Genomic DNA, 14372 nt, shown 5'->3' on the forward strand with positions numbered 1-14372 from the left:
AATAAAATGAATCCTTGCTTCCACATAGTGACAGCTCCAAAAGATCCATTTTTCACATCTCCTGGACTGGACAATGGCTTCAAACAAGTGAAATAGTCGTGTGTGTGTGTGTGTGTGTGTGTGTAATGAAGAAACGGTAAATTCTGAAGGTCATTATACTCTTATAGGAAATATTAATGAGTGTATCATGTGTTGTGTGTGTTAAGCCATTAGTGCTTGCATGCAGCCTGCTTAAACTTTTTTCTTTATTAAAAAAAGCTCAAAAATAAGAGATGTCATTTACTAAACCCTTTAATTATAGCCGATAGCATTTACCACATCACTAGACTTCTGAATATTTAGCCCTCAACAGAAGTGAAATAGCCGAGTCTAGCTCATTGTTGTCCAGATCTGAAGCATACATTAGCAGATCTGCTATTTCCTTCATGAATCGACTGTTTTCCTCCTCTCTTATTTTTGCATACCTGATGTACAAGTTGTGCTGATGGATTTTTTTCCGTAATGTTTATTTACAAAAACTAATTAGAGTGGTTGCTATCAATAGGCTCTGACAGAGCTCTTAAGAACAAACTGCATGGCAAATTGCCATTGTGTCCTTGTTAAATCAATTCCCACTGAATGGATTCAAGAGTGGTTATGATTTACATATTGATTACTTCATTTTCTTGATTGCCCTTTTGCAAGTTTTTTTTTTTTCTTTTGAGAGGGTGGGGAGAAGGAGGAAGAACTATGTGTCTTATGAGCGATGCCATGCTGGTAATATATGTTTCACTCCCTCTCTGCATAAAGGGTATGTGCTGGAATAGGGCACCCCAACCACAAGGGATAACACAAAGGAGCTATTGGGCCCTGTTCTCAGTTGCTCCATTCCTGCACTTGGGGCAGAAATGGATGGTGGGGCCAGGGTGGCTTTAAGCCATTTGTGTGTTCCCTATATTCTAACCATCCCCCGGTGTAAGTTAGTCCAGCCTCAACTCCTTCTGAAGTTGGCACACCTTAACTCAGGCCCTAGTTGTCCAAAGTACGGCACCCAAAACAAGCAACCACAGTTGAAAATGTGGTGGGTGAGCATAATTTTCCAGCCTTTGGCAGTGGAAGTCTCTAGTGGTGCTGATATGGCTTAAAATGTGTGTTGTCTTTCTCTTCCTTCTTTTCTCCAGCTTGTCCGCTATAGTTCTGAAGGGCTTCTGCAGTTAGGGCCTCTGGGCTCTACGACCTTTCTGCCTGACTCCAAATGTCTCATTGATGATGGGAAAGGCAGGACCCCTACTCTGAAGAAATGTGAAGATGTCTTGAGACCAGCACAAAGACTCTGGGATTTTACACAGGTATGGAAGAGAGCTTTCAAAGAGGTTTGTGATCCTATGAATTAGACCGGAGTGCTTGCTCTAGGTAATAGGGAATCCATGTAGTTGTTTGCTGCTAAGCAAAAGCAAAGCACATTATTTGCACTGATTATATATCTCCAACCACAGGCTCCTCAGAAAGTTCAGGAAAAGGGAGAGAGCTCAGAGCTCACAACACAAGATACCAGACCAGGTGGAAAGATATTGAGATTGCGTCAACTCTTTTACACACACACACACTTCTCTCAAGCTACAAATGAGACTTAACCCTTCCACTTACCCCTCCATTGAGGATACATTTACATTGCAGCCGGGGGTGGGAATGGCAACTTGCGTAGATGGACCCACACGAGCTAGCTAGCGTCCAGCTAGTGCTGGTACATCTAACTGAGCTGCAAATAGCACCCCCTGGCTGCAACATAGATGTACCCTTGGAGTCAAAGGCTGGTTTTAAAACTCCCAGTTTAATAGAAAAACAATGACATAGGGTGTTACCGTTTCAAATGCGTACTGGCAAAGTATAAAGTCCTTAGTGTAAGAGAACTTCAGCCATGAAAGCCAGCATCCCTGGGCTATGTCATGCCATCAGCAGAGCTCTCCCTTGCGCTGAGCACTGTACAAGCACAGAGGCCAGAGACAGTCCCTGTCCCAGACAGCTCACAGTCTTAAATAGACATGACAGACTCAGAGCGGGAGGGCGAAAAGAGGCAAAGGTGAGCCGGTTTGCCCAAGGTCATGCAGCCAGTTTGTCGCGGAGCTGAGAAATGAAGCCAAGCATCCTGACTGTTACGCCACTACCATATCCACTCGATCCCTGTGCCTCCCCAGCTTTTATCACGTCTTTGTTTCATGCTGACGGATTAACAGGAAGAAAAAAATCATTTTGTGTAAGATTCTCAAAGTCACAATGTCCCCGTAAAGGCATCAGAGCTCAGTTAAGGATGTCATCGGCTTCTCTGAACTGATCTACAAATGAAACGTGTGGCTAGCTGTCATAGAGGCTTTTGAAACAGCAAGAGATAGACTTTTGTGACTCCTGCACTGCCTCCAACTGGTTCCAGCTGCCATATGCACCTGTGTCATCACACCAGGTCTGTGTGTGGACCCAAACCTGTTCCCGGAGACTTCAGGCAGAGCAGTATTTGCCTTGTATGAATCCACTTACTGGGCTCTAAACTTTTGCCGATAGAAAGTGATCATGCTGCATATTTACAGACAGTCCTGTCCCACCTTTCTTAGCAGAGGTTCATCCCAAGGAGCCTTAGCACAGCTAAGTTGTTCTGTTTTAGAAATCTCTGTTCTAGCCACACTGCCAAGCACAACTCTGTCAGCAACCGGCCACAAATGCAGGCTCATTCCTCGCTCAAATACCTGAATAATGGAAAGACTGTAATGCAAAAATCAGCCATTGGGTAGTGTGGGACAAATCCTCAGTGCTAATGTTTTTCTTTCTTCAATTCAGAATGGTCCAATCATCAGCAGAAACACTGGACGGTGTCTAGAAGTGGAAATGTCAAAGGATGCCAATTTTGGGCTCAGACTTGTGGTACAAAGATGCTCGGGGCAAAAATGGATGATTAGAAACTGGATAAAACATGGTCGACATTGACTACTGGGGCTGAGAAGCTGTCACCTCTGCCATCGTCCATTGCTCGGTGTGTGATACCCTTCAAGGCATTTGTGTTAAAGCAGACTATTGTGAAAAGGAGTTGACTCCCCAGGGCCAGGGACTATTAGGCACTGATTAACAAACAGGCAAATAAGCATCCTGCCTTCTCCCTCAGATCAGTGGATGCCCTGGAAATCTTGGGATGGTCAAACTGAACAGAGAAGTGGGCTCATTCCAGCTCTCCCAGAGGAATTAAAAGACAGCTGTGTCTGTGATGAGTTCAAAGGGGAGTTCCCTCTACTGCCTCATTAAAAAGAATCCTCTGATGGATAGCTTTTTAGCTTTAAGTTATTGACTGGTGCACAACTCCTATGATGAATAATCATGTGCCTTTTCTACTGTACTTCCTATACAAGTGGAAATCCCATCTTTTCAGCATGTCTGGTTCATTGTACTAAACAGCTAAAAACTGTGAATAAATAACACTTCAAAATATGATATATTATAGATTTCAGGGGTGGTTGCCTGAGCGTCTGTATTTATAGGAAGAGCCAGTTCTGCACATGTTTACAAGTGGTTTTGTATCATCAGCCTGCTCAAAAGCAGCATCCAGGTGGTCCTCATGTAAATTCTGAATAGTTAAAACATCAACATGCTCCATTTTATTGTCACCTCTAGGTCTTGCCAGTATAAAAGAACCACAGTACAGCACTTCCTTATTTAATTCCTGAGGGACAATGTATGTACTGTAGTTTGGATTTATAGAACATCCATCTGGAACCTACCCTCTGACTGCAGTTGCAATGTAAGGCATAACACTGCACCTACAAAGCTCTGCACTGAAACCAAGGGGAACTGCTGGATACTCAGATAATTAGGTGATTTATTTAGGTGCCTAATCTGCATTTAGGAGCTTGACTTTAGGCTCTTATTTTTAAAGATCTTGCACCCCCTGCTACACATCCCATAGGTGTGCAGAATGTCAGCAATCACAAGGGCACATTTCCTGCTGTAACCACATCCTTTTATCACTTGAGAAAAGAGACAAGGACAAATCCTAAAGTTGTCCAAGATTAGAACAAGAAAGAACCAGAAAACATAAAAAGTAACGTTTCTATTAATGTGCCATTGATACGTTTTACTATTGTTGACTATATAATCCTTAGCAGTGACAGCACCTCTGTAGGCTTGCACTTCACTGCGTGACCCATCAGGGTCCGTATGCAAAGGGCTAGAACAAGGATGGAACCTGATCCAAAGGTCACTGAAGTCAATGGAAATACTCCTATTGACTTCAGTGAGCTTTGGATCAGGCCCATGGTGCATAGCATTTTGCAGCACAGGATTCAGTCACAGTGTTAAGGGGTAGGAGGGGAAGGAAATATCTGTTAGAATTCACTAAGGAATCATAGCTAATTACAGACACCATGGTAGAGTGAATTAGATGATCTGCTTATCAAAGAGCTTGCAGTTCCCATTTCAAGGCAAGTGGAGCAAAATGAAATAGAAGCAAAGAAAGTTAATTTCTATCCAGGGCATTGTACTAAATAAAACATTAAAAGTAAACATGTACATTTTATTGGCTCCTGTCAACTTTTAGCTGGAATTTGGAGAGCACATTAATATGATTTGTCCTTATTTTATTTCTTAAGCTGAATATGTGACTATGTAATATAAAGGTATTCCTTCTGGAGGTTCTGGTGACAAACCACTGATCTTTACTCCTGAGTCATGTGGATGGGGTTATGTATTAATTAAATATACAGTTTAATAATATATATAGAATATGGGTGAGATTCAGTACAGGAAATCCACAGAAGCTCACCACTTAAATCCTCTAGCCCTATATTGTACAGTAGGTCTTAAATAGTGTGTGCAGGGATTGGCACAGGATTTCTACATAGGTTTGAAAAATGCACTCTATTCTTATGCCCTGTAAGAATGAAAGTTCATCTTCTCCCCTGATACAGTGTAAAGAGAGAGAAGTTGTGTTGAGGCCTTGTTCTGTGTCATTTACCGTGACTGGAGTTTATGCCTTGAAATATTTGGCCTGGACAAACAAGACAAAGGAAAGGAAAGTTATTGAGGAACAGAGGCACACTGATTCCCACTCACCGCCATTGTAACAAGCAGCCTTTCCAGTTCACAAATGCCCATTAATGGTTTGTGTGAGGGTGGTTTGAAGCTGAGGAAAAGACTACTCATGTAGCTATTCAAGTGTAACATTAACCTTAACTGTCCCCCCTTAACCTATCCACATATTGCACTTACTATTTCTACTCTTTTCTCTTGTGAGGGATCATGAATCCTCACATAATTATGGATTTCGGGTGGGACAGCAAGCCCGCCTGAGCCCTTGCAGGCCTGGAAGGAATAATAGGAAAGAACACATCTCCTAGAGATACTTGAGGGAATGCAGGATTCTTAACCTGACATCGAAAAGGGAATGCTGCATTCCAGCTTGGTGACCTGAGCTGAGAAGCCAAGGCAGATCTGCAGTTCCCAGCAAAGAGTTTCACAGGAGCAAGGGGACCTCCTCATTACTACAGAGACCTACACATGTTAATGAACAGGAAAGGATTGTCCTTGAGATCCGCTTCCAGAAAGATTGCAAGGCCTGGTGCCAAAGCCCCACTCAGTGACACTATGAACCTGATCCAGATTTTCCAGGTTCCTGTGCAAAGCAACACATGAGTGGCTCAACCAGCTGCCTCTCTACATATGGACAGGTCTCTGCGCTTTTGTGGACCCAGGACATTTGAACTCTAACATCTGCCTTCCTGACACATACACACCCTCCACCCTCAGGTTTCATAGCTCTTGGTGACCTCCGCAGATGATCCAGGAAGCCAGGGGATAGAGAAGTTTCCAAGCTTGGAGCAGAAAAAAAGTCATTCAGGGACTCAATCTCTACTGCAGCCTGATGGGAATGTGACTGGAGAATCAGGGCTGATTCTCCTCTAGTTAGCAGCTTAGGTGTGTGGTGCAGGGTCTTATGTTGTAAAGCCCTAACACAACTTCTGTTGCTGAGTTATTTAGAGTCCAGGAAAATCTTTCCCATGATCTCTGCTACACTACAGATCCAGACTATCACCTACTTTAGTCAATCAAGCCATCTGGTGCCAGCACCATTACTTTCAAATATCTAGAGCATTGTTTCTAAATGGCAATAGTTGTTTTATCTATTGATGGATTTATTTAGAGACTTGCTTGGCACCTGTCACCATATTATCTGGACTGTCTACAAAATTCAGAAGCCAAACAGGCACACATGCTTCCCTAGTCTGTTGACTAGCAGCACTAAAGCACTAATCCACACCAACAGTTACCACCATCCATCCACCCAAAAATGTTCCTCACTCCACAAGTGCGGGTGCTGAGCCCCCCTCAATAGGAAGCAAAGGTGCTCTGCTCCTTTCAGGGCTGGGGATCAGCTACAGGAAACCCCCGGCTGAAAAGATGCTTGATGGACTTTGCACTGGGCCCTGAAGGCCATCGTAACCCAAGCTTGCTTTGCAGGGGCCCCATCATGCCTAGAGATGAAGCACTCATCTCTAGTCAATGGAATCTTTCAGAATCAGGTCCTGGGATGCTATATTGCTGGGCTGACATGTGACTCACAGTATGGTTTGCATGTCCCATGGCAAACCCAGGTATAGAAATCAACCAAGAACTACAAGATTATTAAGGATCCATTTTTGTATCAACAGCTATGCCTATAGGTCTTTCCCAGGGTCATCCCTGCCTCAAAGAGCTTAAAATCTAAGGGCCAGCTCCAGCTTCACTGCTGTCACCCACCTTCAGTGGTGCAGCAGGAGGCTCTTCATGCTGCTACTTGCATGCAGCATCCTGTTGTGTGTACAGCCACAGGCAAGGGATCTGAAAAGATATTCAGGGCCTGATTTGTAGAAGTGCTGAGCCCTGGCAGCATCCTGAACTTCAGTGGATGCTCCTGAACTAAGCACCTCTGAAAATCAGGCAATCCTTCCCTGCTAATAAGGATACAAATCCTTCCCTGTTGTTTAGTATAGTTGTTCTTTTCCCATTGGCCCATTCATTTATAAAGATGCTTGACGGCATATTGTTCCCATAGATGGAATCTCCACTCACCATATAGCAAGGGCAAAATCTTTGACACATGACTTGAAATTTTAAATACCGAAGCCTTGACTAATATGATTCAGTGACATAACACTGACCCTCATCAATTCCTTAGATTAATTACACAGTTTGTAATTCCTTCAATATATAGCATTCATTTGAAATGACTTATTTACAGCCATACTAAGCAACCTGCCTACTTCTGCTCCCAGTGAATAGGGTTGTATGGATTATGGATTTCGACAGAAGTAGGATTGTATCCGGAAAGTTGGATATAATATACAGAGTTAAAAGATACAAGCACCTGGACTTTGTGCAGGGGCTTTTGGGAGGAAGAGCAATGGTCAGAATTCCCTTGATCAAATTTCTAGCAATGAAGAAGGGCCATGTGGCTCATGCCGTTTTGACTAACTGCTACTTACTGCTCGCTTACTTACTGCTGAATGCTATATAGTAACTCCCCTCCTAGAGTCTGGATATGGAGAGGACAGGATCATTCAAAATACAGGAATTAATTAGCATTCTGGATGGCTCGTGGGGTGGAGGGATGCGGAGGGGGGTTTTCTTCTCCCATTTTTAGAACCTCAGACCATCACACTGGTCTCCATATTATGCCCTCTCTGGCATTAGTCCTGAGTTGTACAGGGGCTAGCTATTCTATTGCTTCTTCATGAATAAGAGTTCAGAATATATTTATCGCCTTGTTGTAAGTCCTGATCCTGCCTCCATGATGTTAATAGCATATTTTCGATTGACATCCGTGGGAATAAGGTAAGGGCCATAATTACTGGAAATTATATTAAAATGGCACCATGATCTAATGGAGTGCATGAATCATGCATCTATAGCCCCTTGTGTGTTAAGAAAAAAACAACCATGAAATGTTCTTGGAACATCTTCATGTTCATCTGGAAATGGAGTCTGCATGATTCATGAATTGAAAGAAACTCAAGGAGTAAACGTTGTACATATAGGTCTAAGAATTCTCAGTGAACACAGTGTAAAGTTCATTTATGTTTATATCACCTAGGAATATTCTAAAAAGTGAAATGTATTAGTCACCTCTTGGATCTTAGCTGACATTTAAAACTGGGGATTGTTAAAATAATGGCCTTGGCCTTATAAAACCACTTGAACTTTTATGTCCACATGAAGCTTTGGCTGAGGTTCTACAACCACCTGATTGTTGGTGGATTTATACAATGGCACGTCTAGCACGTGATTGCTGATTTCATGTATGGTTTTACAAAGTTTAACAACTTAGTTATAGAAGTATCAATACAACATTTTAGATAGAGTACTCTTGGCTTGTTCTAATAAATCAAGACAACATTTACTTATCAGAAATATCCAGCTCAACCAATGCATGTCAATCTGATAAGAGTAGAATTTCTGTACCAAGATATTACTTCAAGGACTTGCAGAACCATCTATTATTTTTTCATAGGGCTACAGTTTGCTGTTGCCCAACACTGAGCATTACCTAGGCTTTGAACTATTTCTAATAAATCTGATTTAAAAAAAAAAAAAAGCTAACAGCCAACTGCAAGGCAAGTTGCAATTGCAAATAATTTTTCATCCTTTTGTCATGCTAAGCCCATTTGTACTTACACCTGAAGAATTAATAACCACTATGCATTTTACCAGTGACATGAGCTGCAGTCTTGATTATTGTAACTTTTGAAATCTTCTAATAAAATGTAAAGTCAGCAACAAAAAGGTATGCTTCATTATAAAATGTAGATTAAATGTAATATGTTATGAAGGCTAATGAGCCCATTTTGGTAGTCTGCACTGATACCTAGTTGAGCTCCTCAGCTGAAGTCAAAGGCGCTATGACCATTTACACCAGCTGGCGATCTAGCCTTTTAAAGTGAATTGCCAATTCTAGCCTCATAATTCTGCAGTTCAAGATTGCACTGTGTCTATTAGATCACGGGGAAGTCTGGTCTTGGAGTCCCAGTTCCAGTGCAGATATGTAAGAGTACAGCACCTGCAGTGGCCAATCCATGTAGATATATCAACTAAAGTTCTCGCAAGTCCTTCTGGGACTAGTAAGTGTTTGACAGACAGTGGTCAAAATACAGGTTAAAAAAAAAATTCCACATCAGGAATTTCTTACAGTGTAATCAGCATGAACAGGTAATAAGCATCATGATAACAGGTGAGTTTTTGTATTACTTATCAATATGAAACACACAGCCTGTATTTACTGTACTGATTCTGGATCCAGGCTAGGCTGTTTCTATAACACTCATGAACACCAAAAGTTCGTAGTATGGTACGTGATGTGATGAGCTGACTGAGTTAAGATTGTAGAGCAGCTGGAAAGAATCAGATAGCATATGGCAGTCATTCCCCTACATGTGCAGGAAACAGTACCCTTGCAAAAGGGTCTATCTCTCTAGCCCAACGTTAGTAATTAGCCATATTTTCTTTTTCTTTCTTTCAGTTTAGGCCAGCTCTGCTTAATATTTCCTTGTCTTTCTTTAATATAACTGTGTACGATGATTCATTTTCAGACCGGTTAATAGTGTGAATGACCTGCACTTTATGAAAGTGTCTGTGTTGGAAAGGGGAGCATTTCTAATTAACAAAGATCATATTGCAATCTACAGTGCTTCTTTCCGAAAGTAAGGTCACCGAAGTAAAATGGCATTCATTAAGCACTAAATACTCATTATAACAATCCATGATCTGTCAGAGAAAAGTCTATTGGAGCAGTAGATCTTCACAGTGGTCCTTATCTTACTGAAAAAGGGAAAGTGACAATAGAAGCAGCATGGGCCTTGTTGGTATTAAAGTCTTTATATCAGGAAAGATACATTTTAGTTTGGCAATTTGAAATGATCTCTGGGGTCCTAGAAGTGGGAGTATGGAGTGGGGAGGTATGAGGGAAAGGGTGCTGGTATTAACCTTCATAGGGGAGGTGGGAATGGAACTTAGTTTCATGATCACTCCTTCCCCTCGTTCCATTTGTGTTGAGTACAAGCAACTTTAGTTGAACTTTGGTTTATATCAAGTCCATTTAAAGGCCTGCCAATGCCCCCATCTTTTCAATGCCTGCTTTATCAGGGATAAGCTTCAAGCATGGAGCTCCTTACCATAATAAGGGCCCTACCAAATTCACGGTCCATTTTGGTCAATTTCACAGTGATAGGATTTTAAAAATCATAAATTTCATGATTTCAGCTATTGAAATCTGAAATTTCACGGTGTTGTAATTGTAGGGGTCCTGACCCAAAAAGGAATTGTGGGGGGGTTGCAAGGCTATTGTAGGGAGGGTTGCGGTATTGCTACCCTTACTTCTGCACTGCTGCTGGTGGCGGTGCTGCCTTCAGAGCTGGGCAGTTGGAGAGCGGCAGCTGCTGGCCAGAGCCCAGCTCTGAAGGCAGAGCCGCCAGCTCCAGCACAGAAGTCAGGGTGGCCTGGTCTGGTATTGCCACCCTTCCTTCTGCGCTGCTGCCTGCAGAGCTGGGCCCTCAGTCAGCAGCCACCATTATCCAGCCGCCCAGCTCTGAAGGCAGCAGCGCAGAGGGAAGGGTGGCATGGAATGGTATTGCCATGCATACTTCTGCACTACTATTTGCAGGGCGCTGCCTTCAGAGCTGGGTGCCTGGCCAACAGCTGCCGCTCTCTGGCTGCCCAGCTCTGAAGTCAGCCCAGAAGTAAGGATGGCAATATCGCAACCCCCCCACCCAAAATAACTTGTGACCCTCTTGCAATTCCCTTTTGGGTCAGGAGCCCCAATTTGGGAAACGCTGGTTTCCCCCGTGAATTCTGTATAGTATAGGGTAAAAGCACACAAAAGACCAGATTTCACAGGGAGAGACCAGATTTCATGGTCCATGATGCGTTTTTCATGGCCGTGAATTTGGTAGGGCCCTAATAATAAGTGAAAGATCTGCAAGATTCCTGAGTGACCTGACCACATCATGTTGGAGAGGTTGGAAGAACACAGGTCTGTAAACTCTTTGGTTTTTAAGTCTGAAGGTTGGTGGGTTCCAGCAACTGTATCTCTCAAAAGAGGGGTTAGCTAGATTCTGGAAATGCTCCACAGTGGAGTTCTCAAGAGGCAAATGTTCAAAAGTGCCTATGTGACTTACAAACCTGTCAAGGTTCCTTCCCCACTCTGAACTCTAGGGTACAGATGTGGGGACCTGCATGAAAACCCCCTAAGCTTATTTTTACCAGCTTAGGTTAAAACTTCCCCAAGGTACAAACTATTTTACCTTTTGCCCTTGGACTTTATTGCTGCCACCACCAAGCGTCTAACAAATATATAACAGGGAAAGAGCCCGCTTGAAAATGTCTTTCCCCCAAAAATCCTCCCCAAACCCTACACCCCCTTTCCTGGGGAAGGCTTGATAAAAATCCTCACCAATTTGCATCAGTGAACATAGACCCAAACCCTTGGATCTTAAGAACAATGAAAAAGCAATCAGGTTCTTAAAAGAAGAATTTTAATTGAAGAAAAAGTAAAAGAATCACCTCTGTAAAATCAGGATGGTAAATACCTTACAGGGTAATCAGATTCAAAACATAGAGAATCCCTCTAGGCAAAACCTTAAGTTACAAAAAGACACAAAAACAGGAATATACATTCCATTCAGTACAGCTTATTTTATTAGCCATTTAAACAAAACAGAATCTAACGCATATCTAGCTAGATTACTTACTAAGTTCTAAGACTCTGTTCCTTTTCTGTTCCCGACAAAAGCATCACATAGACAGAGAGAGCCTTTGTTTCTCCCCCCCCTCCAGCTTTTAAAGTATCTTGTCTCCTCATTGGTCATTTTGGTCAGGTGCCAGCGAGGTTATCCTAGCTTCTTAACCCTTTACAGGTGAAAGGGTTTTTTCCTCTGGCCAGGAGGGATTTTAAAGGTGTTTACCCTTCCCTTTATATTTATGACAAAACCTAAGGCCCATTTTCAAAAGCGCTTAGGCATTTAGAGGCTTAAGTCTTATTGAAAGGCAGTGGCTGCTCAGTAAAAAAGTCACTTCTGAAACTGGAATTTCAGCTCCTAAGTCACTTATGTGTTTTTGAAAATGTTACCCCATTTTCACTGGCAATGTGTGTTTTGAACGAATCTTTGTTTTAAGTCACTCAAAGTAGATCCTGGAGTGACTTATTGCTCTGGGTAGGGAGGCCAGCAGTATAGAATACTCCCCTTACACACGGTCTCAAGTTACCATAGTATTTATACCCAAGATACTATATTTCACCCTTCACCTGCCCTTTGTAGTCAGAAATAAACCTTGAAGCCCCCTAAGCAATGTGGCTCACTTGGTGTAGTGAGGAAATTATACTTGTCTGCCTTACACCATTAGCAGAAAAAATATGGACAATATTTGTGTCTCATTTATTATGGTATCCTTGATCCAAAGTTACTACTTCTGTTTGCAGCAGTTACAGGGAGAATATTTCAAGGTATGGCTGCTTCAGTGCAGAAGCATCCTTCTGTTTCGGCTACCTTCATTTCTCTGGGCTTAGTGGACTGGGAACTTCACAGCTATTCAAGGTAAATAAATCCTACACATCTAAGAGTTATGAAACTGTCCCTTAAATCCCTCCTCATTCACACGGTTTCTCTGGCTGGCTGTTACTCAGCACGGCTTGTGCTTTCCCTGTGTCCAAAGACAGTTTTCAAAGTGAACCCTGGGCTATTGCCTCCATGACAGCATGACCAGAGTTGATTCTGATCTCCTTGTGTAGATTGGGAGTTGCTCTGTAGCAGTCCATAGAGCTACATTGGGGTAGCACTTTAAGAAAGTGAGGTCAGTATGGGTCCCAAGGAAATTAGATGAGCCATGCACCTGGTGCAGGAGACCTAATAAAAGGTTTTCTTAACACCACCTGGTAACATGTCCTGTCAGAAGAATTTGGCCTTGTCTGCCAGTCGCTCTGTTCCTGTGCTTGGGGCTGAAATTGGGGAGGGGGGAAATAGGTTTAAGCCATGTCTATGCTTCTCATATCCTGTGGCCTTCCACCCCCAGTGTAAGTTAGAGCAGCCTCGGGGTTGCTTTAACTTGTATCCTGCTTCCTGTGGCCCCTATAGAAGCAACGAATAATAGCCATAGATCAGTGAGCTGGGCCATGTCCCTGACACACATGCTATGCTGGGGAATGGGAGCAGCACCCGCATCCAGCCCTCTATACCAGGGAATCCCCCTGCATTGAGGGGACACATAGGAGCTGCTTCCACCCAGGTGAAGGTCCTTTATGCCACCGGAACATTGTAAAGGAACTGAGAATCAGGCCCACAGTCTTCCATATACCACTGTGACATCTTGTAAGGCCAGAGGAAGGTTTATTTTCTCCTTCCTCCTTGCTTCTTGAGTTTGCAGCATAGAGACTTTAACACCAAAGTATTTTGCTTCATTCATTTCAGGCCCAGGGCTTTCAGCATTCCAGACTAGCTGCCATGCAGTCTGTTCTCACTAAGACATCTATTTAATTTTTATAACAACCCACTGGTACATTAAACTGATGACTACTCCTATCCACAGACCCTAAGTGCTAGATCTCTGCTTTCTCCTCCCCTGTCTGCTTGCTTCTGGCAACGACAGGCTCAGGGAGAGAGAGAAGGTACACTAATAAAGCTTTCCCTTTAAACTTTAAAAGGACCAGCACACTTCTCAGACTAAACTATTCATTGCTATCTGCCGGGCAGATGGTATAGACTCTCAGAATCAAAAAAGGGTTGGAGAAGCAGAGTTTCCTAGAGAGTCTGGCTAAATATAAATATGCCAATTATATAATATAGACTGTATAATTATACATGTAACCATTATATATATAGAAATTGTATATACATACTCACCAAGTTTAGATGAATTGGTGCAACTTCTGGGTGTAGCCAAGGCCTAACTTAAGTTTTCTCAACACAGTTAATTTTAGCGCTTGTGACAAATGAGAGCCAATTGTATTGATCTAGATCATTCTTGCCTGCCAGCCATCCACGCTCCATTTATTGAGCATCTTCAAAACAGACCAAACTCTCAGTGCCAAAGGATGCTGCATAACTTCTGCATATGGTATCTAAGGGACCAATCACAAACAATGATCAGCACGCTCAGCGCCCCTGGAATTTATATCTACAGTGGGGCCTGAGGGTGGTCCTCTTTACACTGGATGGGATTGACAGCTTTCAGGGTGCTAAGGGAGGCCAGCCAACCCCCAAAATGTTATTTCATTTCTGACCTTGCTTTGTGGGATATTTGGAGCAAAAACCTACACAGCTGAGAGGGAGACAGATAATGGGACCCCCCTGGATCCACTTGCCTCTCTCTTTGAAATGCTTTGAGAAGCTAGG

The 14372-nt window shown here is 42.8% G+C and overlaps 1 protein-coding gene across 4 annotated transcripts in view; it reads left to right on the top strand.

The window, feature by feature from the left end:
* GALNT9 (polypeptide N-acetylgalactosaminyltransferase 9) overlaps positions 1–14372 on the top strand; it is a 238452-nt gene that overhangs the window by 211603 nt on the left and 12477 nt on the right. For 3 of the 4 annotated variants that reach the window (XM_074973032.1, XM_074973030.1, XM_074973033.1), the window contains 2 exons: positions 1161–1328; positions 2809–8587. In XM_074973032.1, coding sequence (XP_074829133.1) covers positions 1161–1328; positions 2809–2955 — 315 coding nt within the window. In that variant the 3' untranslated portion in view covers positions 2956–8587. Of the gene's footprint in view, positions 1–1160; positions 1329–2808; positions 8588–14372 lie in introns of those variants that run through there. The other variant, XM_074973031.1, reaches the window with a different exon arrangement.

Source organism: Natator depressus, chromosome 15 (genome assembly GCF_965152275.1).
Source record: "Natator depressus isolate rNatDep1 chromosome 15, rNatDep2.hap1, whole genome shotgun sequence".
NCBI lineage: Eukaryota > Metazoa > Chordata > Testudines > Cheloniidae > Natator > Natator depressus.